This window comes from Parambassis ranga, chromosome 24 (genome assembly GCF_900634625.1).
Source record: "Parambassis ranga chromosome 24, fParRan2.1, whole genome shotgun sequence".
Classification (NCBI taxonomy): Eukaryota; Metazoa; Chordata; class Actinopteri; family Ambassidae; genus Parambassis; species Parambassis ranga.
The window spans coordinates 3,550,881-3,576,240 of record NC_041043.1 but is presented as its reverse complement, the minus strand read 5'-3'; the positions used below and the strand labels follow the sequence as shown (position 1 = coordinate 3,576,240).

The window sequence follows — 25,360 nt, the reverse complement described above, 5'->3', positions numbered from 1 at the left end:
GAGGGAGAAAAGGTGAGGCCTTCCCAACATGGAGACAAGAGTACTTTTTGATCACATAAAACTTGCTTTTTCTCTAATTGACTGGAAATCTTTACAGTACAAATTAGAAATGATGTTAGTTTATAAAAACACAATTTAAACAAACATAACCAAAAAAGGTGACCTTTACATGTGACCGGTTTGGATTTATCCCCACTTTGCGCTTTGTGTCTACGTGGCAGGACCAAGCTTTCATCTTGCTGCGGTGACCATATGCCACTGACAGAGTGCTGCTGTGTTGAGGTTAATGACAACCTCACAGAAGAGCATTGACCTGTTATCAGTGCACAGGTCAGGAATAAAGGGCAATAAAACCTCTGTGGCAGGTAGAAACAGACTACCGTACATGGCCTCATATGACTTGGTAGTCAGTACGTCCTGCTGTTTATGAGGGTTCACGGTCAATGTCATTTTAACCTGAAAAATAAAATAAAAAGGCAGAAACAAACAAACAAAGTTTGAGGTGCTTTCACTTAGACAGTATGAATATGAATTACTGCTCCACTATTTACCATGAAATTACATTAGCTAATTCACAATTTGTAATATCATGAATGTATAAACATTCACAGGTTCTAAAAATTAACTTAAGGATACATCAGCAGAGTACATGTATTACGGTACTATAGCTTCACTTAACACAACTTTGAACTAGATAGGTGTGTCAGTGATGTAGCCATGATGTCTAGACTGCCCTCTGTGCGACAAGACAGGAAGGAGATATCAGACAACAACCAAAGCCATGATGTGTGTGAGGAATAATAAAAAAGTCAGGGAGCTCCCCCACCATCTATTCCATGTAGCAGTGTGGACTGGTTGGCTGACACCTGAGCTGAGCTTCTGTCCGATACAGAGCTGATACCAGTTCCTTTGCAGATATCACAAATCATGAAATATCTCCACAAAGCTGACTGTTTGACTCATGTTGTTTGATTCAAGTCTGCCAACATATTAAACCTGCTGCTCAGGCATGAATCCCTCGTATACAATATTAAGAGAGAATAGATGCATCCCTAGATAGAGATGCAGCTCTGTGCATTAAGGATCACAGAGATGGCTGCTCTGTTTATATCAACTCAATGCCAGTCTAATCATTTCTGCTCATTGGTGGAGAAGTGGATTGGTGCCACAGCTCCTATAACTACACCGACTTACTTTTTTCTCTCCCTTCTAATCGATGCAATAGCTATCGTGAACCTCAACGGAAAAGTAGCTAATCATTGTTACCATGCAAACCAGAACAGCTGGAATTTGTCTGCTTGAGGCAATTAAAATGACAATCATGTTTTATATTGCACCACTACTTAGCAAATCTACATGACACATTTAACATCTGATCTATCTGAAACACATTTCTGTGATCATGACAGGCATACACAGCTCTCTCCTTCAACCTCACTAAGAACTCTGGAGGCGAGTTTAGCTTTGAATTAAGTGAACATGGGTGAGGGATGACTTCTGCAATTAGTTTCTATGGCGACACAAGTACTCTCAGCTTAAAAAAAATCCTTCCACTCATTTATCATCCCAAGACACTCATTACAATCACAGCTAAGACATGAGCATGAGAGATATTGATCGTGGATAAAATGCTAAACGACCACAATTGGCACAAAATTATCAGAATCAGAAGGAAATGTATAATTTATATCATAAAAGTACAAATGTTTTGACCAAAGTATTTGCTAGGAAAAAAATCCTAACAAGCAGCCTGCAAGCTCACAATGTTTTTGCGCCTGGGAAAAACCAGGTGTGCAGCTCAAAAGCATCCATGTGATGACCAGGCAGAATCTGACTCCATAAATCATGTCACCTCTCAGATATTTTCAAACGGCACCTTTCAGAAACACACACAGCAGCAAAAGGAAACAAGGAGAAGGTGCATTTAAAAGAAAAAGGAGATCAACGTATGTAACACCCACTGCTGCCCTTGCTCAGCCCCTGTACACCCACCTAGCCCTCCCATATGCCATTCACTGAGAGCTTATGATGCTGCAATCTGGGATGCTGAGATTAGATGGGGAGAGGGCAGGAGATGCAGTGAGGGAGGGTAAAGCTAAAGGGTGAGAACTGGAGGAGGGAGGTAGAAGGATTTAAAAAAGTGCAGAGAGCTTGACACACATTCATCTAGAATATTACTCAATACTCAGCTGCCTGTTGTGAAGCTGAGGCTCATGCTTGCTCGTATAATCTATACAGACCTATAAAATGTTAACGCAGAAGGACGCCAGCCTACTATCAAGGTCAGTTTCTAGAGAAAGAGGCTGAAGCTGTTGGATGTAGTGCTGTTACATGCCACAAAGACTACAGTGGACATCTAGCTAACATATACTCTTTGCCTTTGACAGCACTTTAGTTGTAATCCTTAAGATATACTTCAGAGATATTAAGGAGAAACATTTAATAATACAATTGAGCTGATGGTCATGCTATGGTCAGTATAGTAAAGGGGCTGCCATCTTTTTGGAAGACAAAAATAAACAAAACAAAAAAAAAAATCTATGCAATAGCTGACGTGAACCTCAACAGAAAAGTAGCTAATCGTTGTTAAGATGCAAACCAGAACAGCTAGAACGGGTCTGCTTGAGGCAATTAAAATGAATAAAATCATGTTTTATTTTGTACCACTACTTAAGCAAATCTACATGACACATTTAACATCTGATCTGATATATCTATTTTTTTTAAAATGAATAATACAACAGCCAATCTAAGGGATTCAAGCATGATGTAACACCCTGGAATACACACTGAAACTGGGACAGATCTGATTCAATACAAAACCCGAAAACAAACCTTTACACTGGCAAAGGTCTGACCACCCAATCCAGTGTTAGTATTTGTTCTTAAGTAAATTATAATGCCCGTAGATCTCCACAGACTGCTGGTTTGCCACTCAAATTACTCTTTAATTGGAATGGCTACTGCACACTGAACCTTTGATTGAACAGATATCTTCAGAACTGAACAAATTCTTAAAGATTCTGTGATTTTCTTGAGATGTTATTTATAGCAGTAAATTCTGCACTCCCTGTGGAAACTGTTCATAACTGACACAGCATAAATGCTGTTGTAAGGGTGGCACACTTGTCTAGCTGCCTCTACTACCAGCAGCACCAAAGTGCATCGCACTGCTCACTCCCCCACAGTGTTCCCTTGATCAGCAGGCAGATTAATCCTCTTGTTGACGCTGCACCTGTACCAGCATGGGTCTAACTTCTCTGTGATCAGCACCGTTTACTGTGCACGGCTAGAACTGAATGTGTATGCTTGTCACAGGAACAGCTGTGGTTGGGTGCCTCCCTGTGTGCACTGAGCCTGCTGACCAAGCAAGGGAAGCTGATTGTATCGATGGCTGATTAGAGAGTCCCGGAGGTGAGGTGGGACGACAGGCTCCTCTGCTCGTCTAATTACAGACTTAATGAGTCCTCAGCTTTAGTCTAGGTGGGCAGAGAAGTCTCTAGGGAGGAGCAAGCAAGGCATAGTTCATGAATCACCATTTACTTTGCCCTGTCCCACCCTCCACACAGAGTAGTGAACACACATGAGCTGTGTCAGGGGTGCTAAGGTCATTAAGGTCATGAAGGCCTGATGACTACTGCTGGAGCCTGGGCACATTCTTTCTGATCAAGACTATTGCAGAGACAATGCACTTTGTCCCGAATCAACACAAAATGTACTTCCGGCCCACCATCACAGATTAACAACAGAGGAGTCTGCATGCTACGGGGAACACAAATACATGGAGGGAAAACAGCTTTGCAGCAACTTTGCAGCAACATATCTCTCAAATCACTCCAAAACTCCAGTATCAACCCTGGGAGGTGAGTTTAAATACTAGTCTTGTTCTCTTAGTCTGTAAATGACACATGTAAGTTCAGCATTGTCAGACAGTGTTCCAAACCATGCTGGTGGGGTTTCAGTAGGATATCAGATTTCCTAGCAAACCCAAGACTGACAAAAAGTTTTCACCACTCTGTGCAGACTCATTTCATGATGTAATGTGGTTCATTTTCACATGAGAGGCTTTTGCATAATGTATTTGCATGGTCAGCCAACTCACGTAGGTGACAAATAACCATTGTGACAAGAGGAACAGTCCATAAACAGAAGTAAACAGGAGAATGTATTGATCATTTAGTACTTACCTGTAATGTACATGTGTGACTGTAGGAGGCCTGTAGCCAAATATCCAAGTCTGGATGTCCATAGGTCTTGCTTTAGGGTATCCTATGGTTACATCTATTACCCACTGCAGACTTCTACGTTTATTGGCTGTCATGAAAGAAGCAGAAACACAGAGAACATTCTTATTTGCATTCAACCAAAAAATAATCAAAAGCAGTGACAGCTCCATACATCACTTCACCCTGGTGCTCCTGATTTAGGACAGAGTCTGTAACCTGTAGGTGTCCCTAGAGCATTTTATATAACAGCAAAGCAGGCAGATGAAGGCTGGTAAGCTGCCAAAGTGACTGGTGGAACACCAGCTGAAGTCCCAACCTGACATAATTTGGCTGGTAGCTACATTCATGAGTCACAGTTACATTTTCACCTGAAAAGCAAATCTTTCGTAACGTGTCATTTTACTAAAGATAACCACCAAACAGACACTTCTTAACCTTACTTTTGATTTGAACAGTAAAAGGGGGAAAAGGATTCAGTTTAGAGGTGCAGTTAGCTGCAGTGTGTGAACATTTGTTTGCATTAAGTAGGGCCAGCTCTGTTCTAACCCACACATATGGACAGAGATATAGATAGTATTCAGTGCCTCTTAGGGAATGTTGAAGTCAGGTGAACCATGATCACATAATCATGTCTCAGCATGTCTCAGCCCATCTCTCTACTGGATGCACAGACATGAAATAACTTTAGCATCTGAAACGTTGGACTGTTCCCCTTAGGACACACACGTCTGTCAAACAGAAAACAGAGAGCACGAGCAGCACAGACAACTCTAAAATGAGCTTGGTATGAGACAGCGCAGCATATTTGATTGCCTGGCTAATGTCATAGCTCAAGCTGCTGTTACTGTGCAGCCAGCACTTCCCTCTTCAAGCACAGTGGCTTCTTTATGGGGAAACAAATGCCATGGGACCAAAAAAAGTTATTGGCCACATTACATTACATTCTGTCAGGGTTAGCTGCAGTAAAACAGGAAATGTTGCAACAGGCTATAATGTCAACACTTCACAGCAAATGCAGAAAATAAGCAAATAGGGTTGAGCAGTGTGTCATTATAGCAGAACAGACGGTTAAGGTTCATAAGCAACACAGTTCCTCAAACTTAAGTACACTATGTGAATGTCAGCATAGCTCAATACGCACTGGACTTGTTACATTCTCCTATGGATGCTGCTACAAACAGTTACCCGTAATCAGACTATCTTGAGGCTTAAGCCTGGTATAAGGCCTAATATGAAACATCTGTTGCACATATACTGTCACTTCTAGTCTGCTTCTACTATTTTGTAGTCTAAGCATGGTGGATTTAAGCTAGTAAAAAAAACAAGAGAGCTCTGGAAGCAGGTTGCATGGAGGGTATGCACTTGGCACCTGGTTCACACATCTGTGTCTGAAGTTTACACACGATGGAGAAAGCTGGTTAGGTTACACTAATGTTACCCTTGCTATTGATGGGCATGGACAACTCCCCAATTATCTTTCAGTGGGTAATTACATCCAGTTCCAAGGAGTGGCCAGCCACAAGGCCCTAAGCCAAGGTATTGATAGTGCCCTATATGTTGTGACAAACCATACTGTAAGGAGCAACTGACATCAGAGGCGCCCTGTCCTTTTGCAAACGGAGGAAGGAAGCGCACTGGCAGATATCTGGCACTCCCTCGGGCCACCCTGGTAGACAATTAACACGTGTAGCCCCCACCTGTCCCTCCTACTCCCTGAAGTATGGAGAAAAAGAGGCTTCTGATTGGTTGGTATTACCCAACATGATTGCCCTGAGTTCCATTCCCACCCTAACATGACTCAGAACCGTGAACTTTGTCTACTCGCCAACTGTAAATATGGTTTTACAACACATAACTCTTTATCAGTCAGCCTCTCTGCAGGCTGTGAGCTACACTGACGATCAGTGACCCATGTACTTTGTATTTGCACTGTGCAGTTTATTTAGCCTGGGTGACATTGCATGGTTGATACACAGCGGCACACACATTTACATCAAATCCTATTTTCTCCAAGTGGCCCATTTGTCTCTGAGTGAGTCAGCAAGCTCTAGGCACCTCCGCAGAGCATCAGCGAGGGTCAGAGGGAGACAGAGTTGTGTCTTTGATCATGCACACACACACACACACACAAAGGATAGGACATAGTGCTCTTCTGGGTATGTGTGTTTTCGTGCCCTAGGTTTTAATGCCATTAGCTAGATTCAAGTGCAAGGACGAGCCCTACTGCAGCAACCAGCTTCCCTCCTCCTGAGCCGCTGGAACATAGGGAAGGACAAAAAAAGCTATATGAAACAACTGGCATATGGACTAGAGATATAGTATACTAAACATAATGTATATTTAGATGTGAATAAGACTGATGTGTCTCAAATGTTAAAGAAAAACACATCTTCTTGCCCAGGAGTCATAAACAAAACCTCTACACTCATTAGTGTTTGTTGATTCTGATCAGGTTAGTTAAGTACGTTATGCTAAATTAGCAGAAACCAGCACTTCATTTAGTGCATTCAAAATCTGGTATACTGTCCGGTTAACAGATATTTCTCCTTTGTCTTGACAGTCTGTCCTGCAGAGGGATACACAGCTCTTAGTGCTGAGGCTGTAGCACACAGAGCTGTGTTAGCTAAAGTCTCTGAGCCACACTCTCAATAATGCTGGCCCAAAGTCTCTCCCATTTACTATTAACACAGCACACCCTTAAAAAATGGATTTTGAACAGAAGCCAGGGGAGTCCATAGGGTAAATGGAGTGTGCAGTGTGCACAGTCATGTGGGAGTCATTGAATCCGTACATTTATGGCTGTTTTAACTCTGCACTTTTTGCTGAGGCACCAAAGAATAGCTTTACTGGCTAATCTGATCATTCTTGCCAAGTCAAAACCTAAACCTTACATTTATTGCCACAGTACAGAATCCACAATAAAAGCAAACTTTGCAGATTTGTATCAGCACAATGTGTAAATGAACAATGTCAATACAATGTCAATTTTGTTCAGTGAACAAAAAGTCTGGTAGGTTACATGACATGTGTCATCTGGCAGAATATTTTCTGTACCCCTGCCATGCACTTCATAGTGTGATTCAGCGAAACCAAGCCGACAATTATTACTTTTTGGACATGAGATTCGCCAGATTTTTGAAGAGGAAATTAGGTCAGATCCCTGAGGGAAGCAACTTATTACATTTTGGATAGCAGTGGCAGTAAGAAGCCACCTGTATATGTGTAAAAATGGAATCTCTAAGGACAGTCAATGGACAGATGCATTTGTTTTTAGAAAAAAAACTTGAAAGATGAATGAGAAGGAGGCTTAAAGTAATACACATTAGGTGGATTTCTATTTTTGTTTTGTAAAATCTCTTTAAATTCCTATGAATAAGTGAGAAAATGAAATCATCCCCTTTCACTCTCAAAAGGCTTGCGGCGGTATCTGCTCACTGGCTGTATTTAGGGCTGGTCTCCAGACAGAAGAATGACTCTCCTGCAAATCACCGCTGGGCTTTTCAGGAACATCTGATGCAATTTCTGGCACCTCTGCACATGTCACCCCTTTCCTCTCCCTCGCAATCTTTACCACCATTTAAAACAGAACTCCCAGAGGACACGGGTATGCTGCGATAAGAGATTTAAGGTTTCACGTCTGAAGCATGCTATCATCATACAACATTAAGCCTCCTTGATCAAGCACTACAGAGCACTGTGTGCAGAGGGGTGTTCATCACACACTGTTAAATAAAGGAAGAAAAAAACTTCCAGGACTTCCCCAGAAATAGCAGTGTAGCCTTTGAGACCCAAACCTCAGTCTGAAAAAAGTCCTGCACCTAACAGTGGCATATTAGGCTTAACAGACTTCTCATTACCTGTCTGGTTCGGGATGCCGGTGTCACTGCCCACACTGCCATTCTCCTGCTGGGCAGCCAGGGTTTTCAGGATAACATGGCTGGCCCCAAGGCGAGGCAACGTGACGTGGGTCAAATGGGGGAGAGAATTTTTCTTGGCAAACAACTGGCTGGTTTCCCGTCTCTTGCGAAGGAAGCCACCTTCTGGGAACAGCACTATCCACTTCCTGTCACGGCTATGGTAGTATTTTTCTAGGTGATCTTTCAGGTAGACCAGCTGCTTGTCTCTGTGAGCTTTACCCTGTTAAAAAAAAACAGAAAAGGGCAATTACCTTCATCAGTTGCCCTAAGAACACAAAAAACTGTTGCTAAATGCTAAAAATAATTAACGTGATGAAATAGAAAGTATGTTTGTCTGATTAGAACAAACACTAGAAACCATCAATTAAAACCAAATCATACACTGGCTACAGGACACTGTGAAGCACTCTGAACATTAATGGCTCAACATGAAATGGATGCAAAACATGATGGCCTTGACAACTGCAAGAGCATTAACAGGGCGGGGATGAGGAGGAGCTGGATTGATTTTTAGTTAGGCCTGGTCAAAAGTCATTTTAAATGTATTAGCATGGCCTGTCAGGTCTGTTTATGTAGATGTGTGTATTGCAACTGCTAATGCTGGTTACAGTGGGAAGAATAAACATTTTATCTTTTATTATAGGTCTCAGAGTTGTTTGTAAAAATTACAGACATTAGGAGGAACACATCCCAGACTGTAGTACACATGACCTTGTGGCTGCCGCTGTTTATTTTATTTTTTTTAATTGAAGATGAAGAGCCATATGAACAGAGTAAAATTGTACTCCATAGTGTTGCTGTTAGTCGCACTGTCTATGCAGTGTGCAGACATAGAGTACTCAGAGGACAAACCCTTTTACAAATTAATATGTTACATTTGTCCTTTGGTTTGGATTTGGGTGAATCATTAGTGGATTTATAACATAACTGAAGCTCTGTGATGGAAGACTACCTATCTCTAAAGTGAACAACCTGTTCAGGTTCATTTTCAGTTACACTCACACATGATAGAACAAAGGTTACTCACTCAATTGCCTGGTTATCAGGTCTGCCAAACTATATTATATGATGGACAGCAGCAACCATTGTGAGAAGGAACTGCTTCATACTTTACTTAATATATAGAAATTACATACAGGTATCAACCTGTAAGTTGACCACATACAGAGCAACGAGCTACAGAAATTTGGACTGACGCCTCACAGTGTTACATAAACTGACAACAATATTTAAGTTGCAGAGCAGCCATTGCTGGACAATAATGCAATGTAGGAAGGTGACCTGGTTTGGCACTACTTTATAGGGAGGACACAGAATAAGGTGAGCCAGCAGAAGCAGCCTGATGCTGTAGACAATGTTTGTGTCGGACACTCATGGTCATGACATCATGTAGACCATGATGACGAGTGCTTTAAATGCTGACATATTGAAATGAAAACAATTTAACAACAACCCATAAACTACAGCAAAAGCTAAAGACAAAGCTAACACCGATGTGCCTTCAAGCATCCAACAATAAGAAAATGTCCTTCGGATGTGACAAAATGAAGCAAAGAGGCATCACTGTGTTGTGTTATGATGATGCCAGACCCATGTCTGCCAGCCTTAGTGGACAGCAGGTGCTTGGGTGGCCAGGGCAGCTGCATGCTGAGCTGTGTGGATGTGCAAAGTATTCTGGGGAAAGATATCAAGAATGCACACGCAAGAATGCTAGAGGGCATCACAGAGATGGAGATAGAGAAGGATGGCAGAAATGACCGATCCTGCTTAGACTTTTCACTACAACCCGTCTGGCTGTTAGCAGGCTCCAGGTGCTTCACCCTCGGCACAGTGCCCATGTGAAATTCCATGGCAAAGCATTTCCTTGACCCAAAAAAATATGTAATTCCCTCTCACTGTGCTGTTTTTGCTGCCCAAAAGAGTGAGAGAAGAGTGTGAGATTTTTGACAAAACAAAGGTGGACAACCACTTTCTGCTACCACCAACAGCCCATCAGCAACATCTATTTTCAGACAAAAAAGTAATGCTATCTTTGTGCATTTTAGTATGGTCCAAACTATTTCATTACTTGACTGACTCCAGAAGGCAAGGTGCACATTGTAACCTCCAAGTGAATCTTGGGACAGATTAGCTGACAGCAGCCATTTAAGTGAATCACTTTCTGTCAACATTGTCTAAAGTGTACAAACCAATAAACTGACACTGAACACTTATCACCAACTCCGCATAGATTCAGTGTATTTATTTATTAGGTGATTTTTTTGCCCTTCCTGCTAAAGGTTATGCAACAAACACTTTAACCTCCTTCAGGTACGCCGAATTATTACTAATGGCTCAGATGCTGACAGTCCATAGCTGCCCTGCAAGGAAATTGCAGAAAATTATTCTTGAGCATCATCTCTGGTCAGACATTTTCTGAATTTGTACACCTGCTCAGTTTGATGGCATTTAGTGTTGCTGACCTCAGAATAACCTGTCAAACTTGCCTGATATCAATGAATTCTTAACTCACAGGGTGCCTGAAGGCAGCAGGCTTCTTGTGTAATACTGTCAACAAAGCAGCCTGATCCAGTAGGGCTCAGCAGCCCTCCCACTATACTGTCCACTGCTTTTTTCCCCATCACAAATGGGGAGAAACTTGACCAATAGAAAGCATGGTCCCTTTTACCACTAGCCTAGGCTAAATGGATGTGGCCAAAAGGTTTGTAGTTTTAATCCTCAGACCTTCAGGGAAAGCACACTTATGGAAAACCGCAAAAATACAACCTGCAAATCATTCAGGCAGCTTCAAAATGTGAAGCAATCCAGATTAATGTGAGACGTTTGGCGTGCTCTGTGGCTCTCTTACCTGTCTGATGAAGAAATCCCCATGGATCAGGGACACTAGGCCAAAATTGGTGTATTTGAACACATGGTCCATCAACCACATCATTTTCCGCACCACCTGAAAAAGGGAATAAAAATACAATAAACATCTGTAACACTGTGTCATCTTTTTCAGTCTTTGGTGTCAATACCTGAATAACTGCCCATCAGAGCATTTCCATCCTCATGACCTGCACCAATGCAGCTTTGGCTTACTGTCCTTTCAGTACTAAGAGGATAAACTGGGCCAGGGATGCAGTTGTTGAGGCAGATCATGGCATCATGTTTGTGCAATGCAGCACTAGCCATGACTAACAAAAACAAACCACACTCACACAACAACACAGCTGCCCCTGATTTGTGTTTGTGTTGCCAGACAACTATGTGAGTAAAAGACACCAATTGCAACAGACTAATAGGTGCATGCCCTGTTTAGACATGGTTTGCTCCCTTGCTTATTTACAATGATCAGTGGGGAAGAATGCAAAGCCGACACAACTTGACTTCCAACACTTGCTGGCAGCTGCCTGAGAGCCCAGATGCTGAACAGTCACACACATATATATTGAACGCAGCACACCACAGCACTGTTTACCGCTGCCATCATCACCTGTTTTGACTTGAAAAGCATTATCCTATTACTAGGTCTCTTACCTGAACTACACGGAAATATCTCCCTCCTCTCAACTCAGTCCAATACCACAAATGGCTCAACTCCATAAACACACTTAACATTTCATTTACACTTGATGTCATTTTTCAAACATACGCTTGCTGTAATTTAGCTGTCAAGCCCATTTTTATTTTATCAGCTGGCATATAGCTAAACACACAATCAGCTGAAAGACCGGCTAACCTTTGACAAACAGACTTAAGGATTATTCAGGTTTATTTCAACTTGGATCATTCCAACTGTGCACTTTGCACCTCTAAGATAGGGATTCAAGGAAAGGATGAGCTGATCTCCGTGCACATTTTTAGAGACATGAGATGGAAAGAAAGTCACTAGATTGAGAAAAACTCTGAAATTAACTTCTCCACCCATTTGTCATGTTTTCATTACTGCTAATGGAGCTGAAGCTGATAAATGCAATTTATCTTAGTTTTTATCTTATTGCATGTTAATTGTTATATGTTCTTTGTATGCACCAATCACTAAGGCAAATTCCTAGTAATGTGAACCCCCTTCACTTACATGGCAATAAACATGATTCTGATTCTGATTCTGAAATGTATGCAGATACAGACTATTTGATGCAAACAGATAAAAACATTTTAGTTCCAACATCCCTGAGTCATGCAAGGTTGTGCAAGTTGAATTTCTTCATACATGAGAAGTGCAATGTTTGTATGACACATAGTGACACAAGAAAACACACCACAGCTTAATTCCCATGAGACATGTGAAATCACACATTATCATTACGTGCTTGTGCCTGAAAAACAGTGGGTTGGCCCAATCAGCGTACTGTAGTAAAGTAAAACAGCGAGAAGAGATCTGATTGGTTTAAATTAAGGTGTGATGGGAGTTGGTTCATTCAATTACCTGCAAAGTATTCGGGGAATGAGCACATTGCATCCTTTAGGATGACTTCTGTTGTGCATAGCAAAGTCAAGTTAGGTAAACAAACACACCTAGGCTAAAGGGGTTTTGTTTGACATTGAACAGGAACTCCTTATTTGCAAACAAGCTTTGACAGCAGCCCGCAGGTTCAGACATCCGTAGAATTTACCCTCACATCGCCATTGCAACCTCCACATTGCTGCACTCTCACTTTTCCTTACAGAGAGGTAACACAGTTCTGTCTCCACTTACCGTGCCCTTGTCTTGTAAGCACATCATGAGCGTGCACACATCCCCTGTGGATTGGTGGTTCACTATAACCATAGCTTCTTCCTCGGAGATTGGCCGCACATCATCACCCCACTCTGTTACTGCAAAGCCCAAGAAAAAAAAGCAAAAGTACATTTAACAAACTGTAGAAATAATCATTCAAACATGGTCAAAGTTCATATAACTTCATATAACCATTTGCAGTCTAAGTTTGTCAATGAAACTTAAGTGAAGTTACTCTTCAGACGTCCTCGCGTTTTCCTCCCTCTGATCTGTAAACGTTTTTCCCCATCCTGATATCAATTTCGACACCTGAACATCGTAATTTAGGAAACACGTTTCCAAGAAAGATCAGAGACAGACAGGTCCACTTGGTGTTTCTTGTTCCCCAGTATTCCAGCATTTGGATAGCAAACTGCCAGCCTCCCCATATGGTCTGCATTTTCTTTCTGCCTGGATCATAAAGTTCTGTGAGCCCACCTGCTGAGTGGGACGTGTAAACATTTACACTTTGCTGGTAATGTGGCCAAATGAGCCTCTGACCACCTCCAGAGGTGGTCTGCATGATTACATCACATACAGTGGGATTTTATATATCCTGCTGGGCTTTGGGATTAGTCATCACTGAATATGCATAATAATCCATGTAGAAAGTGAATGACAATATTTTAGTCTGGTTTTAAAAGAAGCAAATTTCAGGAAACGGTGCACAGTCACTTTTCACTGTTGATTAGTGGTGGGAGGAAAGAAAAATCGATGCATCACGGCTCGACCGTGGACAATCCTGAGTCGATTATTAAATTAAAGCATCGATAAATACATGAAACTTTAACGTGCAATGTCACCCGGACACTTTACTGGGACGGACACAAACAATCGTGGCTGATCAGTCTTATCATCTATCTTTATGGTGCTGCAAAGATCTTTTATAACACAGATGTCCCACTCTCTCCTGATTGCTTGCGTGAATGATTGAAAGAGTGAGAGTCCTTACCATTAATACAATACAAACACACAGATTTTTGGGCCATGTCAATAAACCGGACAGACACCTGAGGACTGTACTGCTGGACTAAGAGTCCGATCCACATGCAGACTCTGCTGTGTCTGCAGCACGAGGAACACACTTCCTCTCTCCCTCAGTCACAAACGCACAGACACCACCACATCATCGACAGTTCAACTTATTAAGAAGTTTCTTTAACGCCACATAACACATCTGGGTCGCAGATTACTGAATCTTTATATGGAGGTTATTACAGTGCACACAGGAGCTAATTAATATCGACTACTCATGCACATGGATAATGTTATATCTTTACCTGCAACACTAGAGGTTTTCAGCCCTAAACCCGCTGATGTTAAAATCCATGACAGCATGTGCATGAGTGTATGAATGTTTGTAATTCTGTAAAAAGTCTGTAAATAGGATCCAGGGATACAGTAGCTAGGACATAACTCTCAGCATCAATGTCAATAGTATAAAAAATAAAATGTGGTTTTAACTGGAAGATTTCAGACATATTTGAGGCATCAGTACAGTATGAAACGAATGTCCTTGTAATGATCCCAGAAGGATTCATTCCCATAGTAAAAAAAAAAAAAAAAAAAAAAATCAATTTATGTTTCCTAAGACATTCAATCCACCTACTTGGACCAGGCTACCTTTAATGTCACGCCCTGAGAGTAATAATAAAAAATATAATTTTAATCCAAATTGTAACTGCAATATTTGTGAAAAATTGTCCATATTTCGCCCAGTTTGTTTAGTGTACCCTGTGTCCTGTGAAGAACACAGCCCCCGATTTGAGAGGCAGCTGCTGAGCAGTGCAGCATCTGGAGTAAAAACCTAGGAGGCATCTGAAAGAAATTTCTAATGCTGAAGATTTTTTTTTTTTTTAAATCACTGATGAACAGTGGGGGGTGAAAATCCCAGGATATTGTTCAGAAGAAAAATTCGAATAAGGTCTAAGACAATAATCCCTTAATTATGAATAGTAAATGTAAATACATTTGTACTGACAGTGTTTGTATGAATACTGTCACTGCCTGAAGCGGCATACTGGGTATTAGAAATTGTGCAGCTGTTTCTGTTCTTGCTAGCATTAGATTATTTTTAGTCAAAAGGTCCTCAAACATTGCAGTCTGACTTTCTTTAGTTTAAAGAAGCAATCATCAGGCTTTGTGTTAACACACAACACTAGTTGACTCGTTGGTGTAAGAGGTCCCTGCCTGAGACACCTGGGGAAGCTGTGTGTCAGCGCTACACGTTGGGAGAGGAGGCTTATTTGCATGTCCATAAATAATGCTTCCCTCTTCACCACAGAAGGCATCAGTGTACATCTGAGTGCAGATCCAGGGCTTTGTTCACTGTCAAAGTGATAAAAATAATACAAAGCAGAGTATAGCTGTATGCTGCAGCTCTTTGGGCCTAGTACAGACACATCAGGCAGGGTACACTGCACACAGGTACATCGAGGTCTCTTCGACCCACAGAACAAATTTGATCATGATGTGTTAAAACGCTGTGGAGATATGAGTCATTTCCTGTTTGGTGACTTAACAGGCAGCTTCATTCAAATGTCACAGCCAGACAGCCTGGATTAATAAAAGTGAATTAGTGATGTAGACGTCATATCAGTGATAAGGCAGTTATTGTTCATTCAAGTCAATCAAAGCATAACAGGAGAGCAGGAAGGACTCAAAAACTCTGCAGCTCACCCCAAAACAATCTAATATTTAGTTATCGGGTTGAACTGTCCTTTGAAGACACAAGTGCAGAGGACAAGGATACAGATGTGGATTTAACGTGGTTGTTAACAAACCACATAGTGCCTGTTAACAGACCTCCACTGCTGTTTGTAAGTGATATAGTATCTCTATTTGACAAACGCTTTCAACCTGACAAAGCTGCATGTCTGTCAGCACTGACAGGAGTGGATCTTCAGGCTCTCTTTCACTGATTTACACTGTCTGCTCCCTATTCAGAACACATAGCTACTTCACAATCCATTCACCTGTATGTGATTGCAAACAGAATACACATGGGAGTTGCAGCAGAGGAGGAAACCTGGCTGTGAGGTGAGGGCTGACAACAATGGCACTCCAGGAGAACACATGAGCTTCCTCTGCAAATGAAACACACTTCAACAGCTTTGCATATTAAAAGAGAACCAAAGGTGAAGAGAATTAGTCAAGTTGCAATCGTTCACTGGTGATCCCTGCAGTTCAGGGCTGGACTGACTAGGTCTGTGTGATGCAAATGTTTAATCAGTGAGGGCTTGGGGTGCAGAGTGAATGGGCACCTCCTGTCTGCGGGGGAGTTTACATCAAGATTGCAGGCTGAAAGAGGTTGATCAGAATTGGTTTGTAAACCAAGTAACAAGTAACATCTTTATTAAGTAATAGTGCCACCAAATGCAAGAGAGCTGAAAAAATACCTTAAAAACACTAATAAAGTCAAAGCTTATCTCATTTCTTGCCCGTTTCATCACTGATTGTTAAATGTTTCTTACTTAATGGGCGATTTCCCTGACATAACAATTACGATATCACATCGCAATGAGAAATTAATGTCAGTGTAAAGTTCACCTGCAATAAGGGACAAATTAAGCACAGCAGAGGCCGGTACAGAATTGACTGTTGAGCTTTAAGAAAAAAAAATGTTTTGCCATTAAACAACAAACTGCCTCGCTTACTACTCCTATGTCTCTATACACTTAAGCATCAGAGTCACACACACTCTTCAGGGTTAGTCAAAAGCCATTCTGGGAAATGAAGCAAGTAATACTCATTTCAAGAGTTTTTTTCCTCCGCTGGCACAGTGGAACAGAAAGTGTGTGTTCAGTCGTCAGGTAGACCCACGCTCTAAATGTATTTTCTGTCCAACTAATACGAACTTCAACTCTCTCTTGTCAAGGAGAGAACACATTCATCAATAGCAGAGGTAGAACCCAATGCTTTTCAATTGTAAGTAAGAAAACTACCATGACTTGATTTAAATTAACCATATTTATTCAAAACTAAAGCGTTATTTTTGAAGTGAATGCACCCCGGATGCTACAGTAAACATCAGTTCTGTACTTCTGCAGGAATAAGAAACAATTCATAGATCAATATGAGGCTAAAATACAGAGTGTCTATGAGATCAAAACATAATTATTGAACACGGGAATTCAGGGAGTGATCAAAACTAAGCAAGAAAACTGAGCTGTGTTGACAAGGGGCCATGTTTAGTTTTGCAGTACTAGATAGTCAACAGCAACAAAGAACTATGATCTGTATCTTCATTGATTGTTCCATTTTAATATAAAGATTAGCAGCAGTTAAACACATTGTTAATGAACAGGTTAGCTGAGACCTACAACTCTAGGGTCAAATTATTTGAGTAAATACGAGGTTTTCTGAAATAAAATGATCTCTAAGTCTGTGTTGCTTCAATTATAAACCAGGCACACGCCTAAAACCTGCAGGCCTTTTTAAATTTAATGTTAGTGTAGACTCCACTGATTGAAGTATAAGATCTGCCACCATAACCCCAAGGAAAAAAAAACATGTAAGCAGCATGTCAGTTACACCCATTACTGCATGACTCGCACTAAAAATCGGAATTAATGCCTCGACAGAATAGTTTGTGACAAGTGTGTACATCAGTCTACTCTGAAACTCGATCCACTGCACCGTAGACGCTACTAGCCATTTTCAATTAGATACAGTTATGTAATGTTAACATTCATTCAGTTTATTAGCAAATAATGGAAGCACACACTCCCGACTCACCAACTCTAAGCACTTAATACAGGAAGCTGCCTCCCTGTTGTTTATCTCCATTTAATGTGTCACAGTGCAGTCACATTTAGGACATTTAAGCCATTAAGACATTTGAGTTTGTTAAATCTTTTGCATTATGGAAAGATTATAGGAAATTGGCAACATCAATACAATCACTGTTCATTCACTTCCACAAAGAGATGTGAATGTTCAGACAATCACGAACAAAAAAATAGAGTAGATAATCCGTTTCCACTAGAGTCAAAAAATATGGCAGGAGACAAGTCATTGGCATGTTCAATTTAGGCCTTTGTTTCACCTCCTGTCTTGTAAAGAATAAGACCGATCCTCATGGGCACGGGAATCGGGAGCATACTTTCAGAAAAGTGACACATCTGTGACACTCGAGCACGGGTGTATGTACCCTGAAGGCAATGTCATTTCATAAGGAGCATGCTTTCATGGTTGCTGAAGTCCCTACTGTTGCAGGAGAAAGGCGTAAATGATATCAGAGATGGGTCATCTGTCAGATAGAATACATTAGGGAAATTGTCTTTGAGAGATGACACAGTTAGCACAGCAGGATGACAGCCACGCTGCAGGCACAGTGTCTAATCCAGTATCTGTGGTCAGCTAAACGGTGTACCACTGACCTTGCCATTCATCACAATACTTCCATTGTGACATCACCTTCACAAATGTGGACATCTACCTGAGTGTGTCCACAAAGATCTGTTTGGACCACAGATCCTCAAGTCCTTAAGTTATGTTAGATTTCAAGTTCATTTACCAATTAAAGAAAATACAATGAAATTCAAAATCTGTAGGATTCATGCTGGGGAGGACTGGGGATGTGTGTATAAATTCCTAAATAGTTGTAGACAGAAGCCAAAGAAAATACCACAAACTGTCAGGGCTATTCCTCAAATGTTATAGTGTGGGCCAAAGTGAAGTTGAGTGATCTCAACCACCCATCTGAAAAAAGTGAAAAGTAGAAACTCTTAAAATATCTGCCTCAAAAACATAGCAGAGGTCAGAATTTATAGATGGCTGACTGTGGGTTAGTGTGAATTACTCAGTCTACATAACACTGTTAAATAGTCATAAATTTGATGGTTAAGAGATGAGATGATCCAATTAGCTCAACAAAAAAAATATTTGGCATTGTAGGAATATTTACTAGATATGTAAACCTATCTGGTCTGAATACATCCAGTCATCACAGTCTCCATGAAGGTTCAGTGGAGTTGAATGAGTTATTATGAGTTATATGAATTGCACCTTCTCACCCTCATTAATTGCTAAAAGCCAATTTGACACCATCCACTTGTTCTAAAAGTTTGTATCAATAACACCACATCAACATTAAAATATGGATTTACCACATTATGTGCTGTTCATCCACATCAATACCCAACAGTCTTTCGGTACACCAGGGAATTAAACATCAGCCTCCACTTATGCAAACATGTTTCAGGGCCTCAGTACAAAAGAGATGTTAATTTCCATTCATGCTATCGCCCTCTCAACTAATGCTGAGCTGCAGTGCCATTGTTCCACTCCTTCACTTGTGCTTTAAGACATGACTGCAAGCTCATCCCAACCTACAATGTGTCTGCAAGCACTATGCACAATAAACTTCTACCAAAGTCTGCCAGCAAGCCATAAAACATATCAGAAGTGCCTTTCTGTGCTATCACAGGCAACATGACAGGGATCAGAAGACTGACAGAGCTCAGCAAAATGTTGATAATCTACTGAAAAGAATCAAAGAGGCCTGCCTCTAACAGGTGCAACAAAGAATTCAGGACAGTCAGGGCAATGTCAATCAAAGATGATCTGTTCACACCCACGCAGTCCAGAGAAGTCTAATCAGCCAATAAACTGATAACACTTCTGTGGGTGTATGTAGCCTTTAACAAATGCAAGACACTTGTGTTACAGCTTCAAAGTGAGATGATCTACCTACTGCTCAGCTAATCTGATCATTCTTTTACCACAATATTCACAGGAACACTCTTAGTTATGACTGCAGAATAAAGAGCTGTTTCCATGTCACTCCTTGCTTACCACGCTGATGTTGGGCTTCACTTAAAGTGAGAGGAAACACTGCAATACAATTACTTTCACTTTACTAGATGTCAGATAGAGGGCTACATGCCAGCAAATAACTACATGTATGTTTTTGAAAAAAAAAAAAATTATCCGTTTCTAGATTATGAAACCGAAAAGTCCTCAGGAAAACACGTTTGAGCAGAAAAATGTACAAGTCCAGGGTGATAAAAATCAAATGACCTGTTCAGATCTCTCAGTGCCCACTGGCATTTTGAAACTCTAAGTGACAATGCAGAAAGTTTGAGGTTATTAAAGCTTGTAGTATTTCCATTTTGTGTAACTTGTAAGTAAAACCAGGCCTTTATGGAGTCATCGAGTATAAAGATTTTACACAGAGATCTACAAGGGTACTGTGCTGGCAACACTTTGGAGGGTGGTCTTTCTGACAGCTTGAGAGGTCTGCAGGAACTGTGATGGCCACTGTTTTCTGGGATGCAAGGGGACTGATGACAGTGACAGACCTTAAAAGGTGCCTAACTATACCGGAGGCCCTATGCTGATCTCCGAGACGGCTACATGAGGACATCAAGAAGATCTGAGGAGTGCTCTTCCTCCAGGGCGACCCTCAAGCACACTACCGCACAGTAGTGATGATCATCCAGGAACATGGATCCTAACTCTATTCACCTATTCACAACACTACCTCTTCAACAAACAGTGGTTACCACTACACTGTGATGATGATGATGATGATGTCATTGCTCAACAAATACATATACTCAACAAAAGACAGTATAAAGACAGTCGACAAGGTGATTATGTTGAACAATAAGTGTCATAGATATTGTAGAACTGATAACGTCGCATCAATCACTGTTAAATTGCACTCTAAAATAACCAACTGACTTTACATTACAATCAAATACGGGAAAGTGCAACTTATAACCAGGAAACAAGTGTACACTGTCTGCATGTTCAGACTTTGATCTCTTCACAAGTCCAACAGACTACCCACTCATACAACATCCAATGAAAACTTAATCCTGCTGGCTTTAGTGCACCTGTTTGTGCTCACTGTTGTGTGTGTGTGTGAGTCTCATCAGACCAAATACAGTTGCAATGCTTTTGACAACAACAGGGGTAAAGGGGGTCAGCCTGAATGACGATGCAACACAATACCACAGAGATTTCAGTTAAATGTTCATATTCTGGTGGCTCTCTTAAGGCAGGTTTATATAGTTTTTGGTTATGTTAGCTTTCTGCTTTTGAAATGTTGCTTTAATGATCACATGTGAGCGATCTGTTAGCTGACATTACAATGCCATTAGCTTATATAATCAAATAACACACTGAGGGTTTGGGAGGGGGTTTATGATGCTAAGTGAAGCCACAGAGCTAGCAGCAGAAGCAGCACTAGCTTGGTGTTTCTCAGTAAACCCACTATTTGCTAGCTGATGAGACTCAGTTTTTAAGATATGGATGAATGCCGTAAACACATCATCCGTGCAGTGATATGTCCTCACTTTACCGAGAGCTGAACACCAGCATTATATCCCTTACAACAGTTCTGGGATAACTAACGCAGAAGATCTGCTACGCTAAGATAACATCTGATGAGTGAATCTGTTTGCACAGTGGGTGCAGTGTTTAGTCAAATAATGTAGCCTGTCTTTCAAGAAAATTTTGACCAGAACAACTCATACTTTTGGCCCCAGTTTCCCACCAATACCCATATAGTTTATTATGTATAACTACAGGATGAGTTTCAAGATCAAAAAACACTTAAAGATAAACACCAGAGACTGAGAGTGCATTCACCTCACACTACCACAGCTACTCTAACCTCTCCCCTTCATTAAATGAGTAAAACTAAGCCTGTATGAGAAGCTGTAAAAGAACTCCATAATTAATGATATTTATACAGACTCTCCCAGTGACACTGTTCATGGCAGCTTGTTACTGATAAAATGATCCATGATATCTACAAAGCACCACTGTTCTGCTTCTCCAGCGGAGATGATGCAACATCGTTCATGTCTGCCGTGTATCAAACTGTGAGCAAGTATGCTTTAAAACACGTAGCATTTCTTGACTACAAGTGCAGCATTGGAAGATCTCTAAAATAAAATGTCTTTGGTTTTGATTAAGCATCTTACCTTTAACCCTATATATTTTTCATATGTCACACATGTTACTTTTGAGAACCATTGTGTTGAAAGTCTGACAATTCATTTTCACAGCTTCCTGCTTTGATAAATTGTAGTTTTTTAGTGTAAATAAACAAAACAATAACATTATTTAGGTAATGAATAAACATAAAACCCTAAAAATAGTTGGAATTGTTGCAAACTCAGTGATACAAGTGATACTTGAGTCTAAATGTAGCAAAAAAAAACAAATATTGATTTTTTTTCTAAAAACATGTCTCATCTGACTGATTTACTACAGTTGCAGATTCACTTTCTGTTCACTGATAACTGCAGCTCTAAAAGACACCTAAAGACTCCACAAACATGACTTGACTTTGGGATAATATAGGGTGAATGTCCAGCATATGCAGTCACTATTCCTCTCAACTGCTTGCATGTAAAGAATGCAATGCCTATATGCTGCCGACATAATGTGCAGCTGTTACTCCAAAGATCTGTACAGTACTGTTAAGAGTCACAGTGAAGCTGTGACCTTGGACAACAACTAAAAGGTTCTTCACACAGTGCAGGGAAGTGGAGGTTGTACAAGTCTACCTTACTAGTCGTTTTTATGGTTCTGTGCTACTAAAATGGGAAAATGACACTACACGTTAATCCAAACTGAACTTTTATCGCCCAACATGACACTTCCATGCAGCACATCCCCTCCAAATACTGTCAATCAAGGTCTACAACACACATTCGTTGGCGTCAGCCCAGGTGTTCTATAGGCTGTACACGCTGAATTATTAATCAGTGCGTCTTGTTGCTCCCCATGTTCACCACTTAACAATTTGTAAGCATTTTGCACTGTGCAACCAAACACCACTGTTGCCTGACTACCTTCAAAATATTCAACCGACTATTTAAAAGGGAACACTTTTGATTTCCTCCTGTTCTTCCATCGTACCTGTCAGGCAAGTCTGTCTCACTATTACACAACACTATTCCTGCATCTTTGCTGTATGGATGTGAATAATGATTATCAATTAACCCATCAGTTCGTTCATTCTTTAAGTGTCAGATAAATGTAAGGTAAATCAGTTTTGAGGGTCTGATGTGGTGTCTGTCTGCTCAAAGGCCTGGGCTCCAAAGGGAATTAGTTTCTTTCTCATGTGCTAATCACATATTGGCAAATGCCTACCAATTTATAATATTTTTCTGAAAAAGTGAAGGAGAGTCTGACTTCAGATCAATCTAGTGCATCAGTAAGTGCTCACACAGCAGAATGAATGACATCTATCTTACCTGTGTACCCTGCTATCCAGCCCCATGAAGACACCATGGCTAGCAACCATTTAAACATGATTCCTTCAATGTGCCAGAAAGTGGAGCTGTCCCATATTCTCAGGGGCTGAAGAAGCAGCAGGTATAAGCAGTAGGATGGGATGGCTACACCGTTGTTAAAGAACATAAACACGAAACGGAGCACAGCCTTGAGGAGAACCCAGCCCAGTTTGCCGGCCCCGTCCAAGAGCTGTGCCATCCTGATACACACCGTCTGCAAGAGAGACACACAGAGCAGCAGTTAGCATCTAGTCTCGACCTGCCTGACAAAACAGAAAACAAGCCATGTAACTTATATGTCCATACACAAACTGTCGTGCTCTGAACACATCCGCAAAAAAATACCCAGTGTTATTAGAAACACACCTAGAAGTGACTGTCGATAACCGGATGAGGGTGAGGCTATTATACGGAATTTATCTCTAACACACGAGCAGCATACACAATCTTTTGATTATTATTGAAGAGGATTTATTCGGGATTGTGGTTGTGGGTTATTCGTGACCGTCTGTTAGCTAGCTGTCCCGCCGTAACAGTAATACATGCAAAGACAGGACCATAAAAGGACCAGTCGCCCGGGACGTGGTCGAGTACTTCATGGCACGCTAGCTAGCAAGAGAGTGAGTTAGCATAACTGGTGCAGATGTCAAGAAATATGTGACATATGACAACCCACTGGCTGGCACATGATTGCAAAATACACTGAGACGCATAGCAGAAGCAGCTAAAAATGCTCAAGGACTCTGATATTTATGAGACAATTCCAGATGATAACTCGGTCGCTGGATGTCTGGAGGCTGGTGCAGAGCGCAAAATCCGGGTGCCTCATCCCTGATTATAGTCTGACCCTGTAATTTAGAAGTAAAAGTCCAGTAGCTCGCATCACTTACCCAATTAAATGTCACTGAAGCATCCACGGACGGCCGGAGGTGTAGCTAATTGTTGAAGCGAGATAAATTATGTCACGTGTGGCTAACCTGAATGGTTAAGTTAGCAATTTTTTGCTAGTTGGCATGGTCCGTCTCTTATCAAATCAGGGCACAGAGGTGGAAGTGTCTGATAATGTTACAGCAAACCCTGTGCAATAAAACTGCAGTTGCACCCATTTAGCTGACGTTATCCAGGTCTGCTCGGGTGTCCCGGCGGGCACCGTTAGCTCGCTAGCTAGCTAGCAAGCAAGCAACTCCACTTGAGCGTCGCTGGCTCCATCTCAGTCAGAGACACCGGGATAATTCCTCTGATGCATCATCATCATCGTCGTCAAGTTAGCTAGCTGCTGAGCCTCCCTTTGCGAATATGGACGTGCCCTGGATCAGTGCTGCTCGTTAGACAAATGCTGCACAAAATATACACGACACAGGCGAGTCAAAAACGAAAAGCAGCGATTTTTTTCGTCCCCGGGTGGCAGGACCCGTTATTCCTTCCTCCGGATCCCGATTCACACCGCGTCAATGTTCACAAAAGGGAATCACGTCAAAAGCGGAAGCGGAACCCATCTGTCTTCAAAATAAAAGCACCACTGAAATGTATTAATTTACCACAATATTGATGTTAAAAATAAATCACTTATTTATGTAAATGAGATTATATGTTTCTATATTATTTATTCTTGTTTTATGTAACCTGTGATCTTAGGTCTGTTTTTAGGGTTTATAGTTTTATTCGTGTAAAATAGACAACTTAAACCAAGTGCAAACCCTTTAATATTGTTCTTTAATATAATATTCTAATTCCAGAATAATGTGAGTGAAGTAAATCACAAAGCATGGTAGCCAGTATAGGTTATGAAGTTGTCAATATTAAGAAAGCTATGGATTTTTAATAGAAATTAATTTAACGGACTTAATTGGCTTAATAAGACATTACAAATTAAATTTAAATTGATGTTGGAAACCTATAACGGAACATCCTTTTTTCCCCTCTTACTTGACAGTCCTTGGTGTTCACCAGCTTCTCGTCTTGTAGTGCACATGCTCCAATGTGAATGCTGAGGACAATGTCTATTAAAAACTTCTTATTTCGTGACTAAATCTTGTGACTTTGCGTGAAACCTCAAGTTATTTTAAGACTGCAGACTTCAGGGTGGAGCTGGGACTTTAAACCACCCTACAAACAACTTATTTGTAAGTACTTTCTATAAATATTAAAAAACAGTACAGTACAAATTTAAATGCTGCTAAAACATTTGTGATTATTACCCACAATGTGGACTTAAAT

The 25,360-nt window shown here is 41.0% G+C and overlaps 1 protein-coding gene across 1 annotated transcript in view; it reads right to left on the bottom strand.

Moving 5' to 3' along the window:
• Positions 1 to 24,601, bottom strand: part of lpgat1 (lysophosphatidylglycerol acyltransferase 1) — a 30,189-nt gene extending 5,588 nt beyond the window's left edge. The window contains exons 1-6 of the mRNA XM_028397814.1: positions 24,034 to 24,601; positions 23,105 to 23,357; positions 12,825 to 12,943; positions 10,992 to 11,087; positions 8,084 to 8,363; positions 4,188 to 4,314 (exon numbers count right to left, since the gene is read on the bottom strand). Of these exons, the coding sequence (XP_028253615.1) occupies positions 4,188 to 4,314; positions 8,084 to 8,363; positions 10,992 to 11,087; positions 12,825 to 12,943; positions 23,105 to 23,342 (860 nt within the window). The 5' untranslated portion in view covers positions 23,343 to 23,357; positions 24,034 to 24,601. The remainder of the gene's footprint in view (positions 1 to 4,187; positions 4,315 to 8,083; positions 8,364 to 10,991; positions 11,088 to 12,824; positions 12,944 to 23,104; positions 23,358 to 24,033) is intronic.
• Between the last annotated feature and the right edge of the window lie 759 nt (positions 24,602 to 25,360).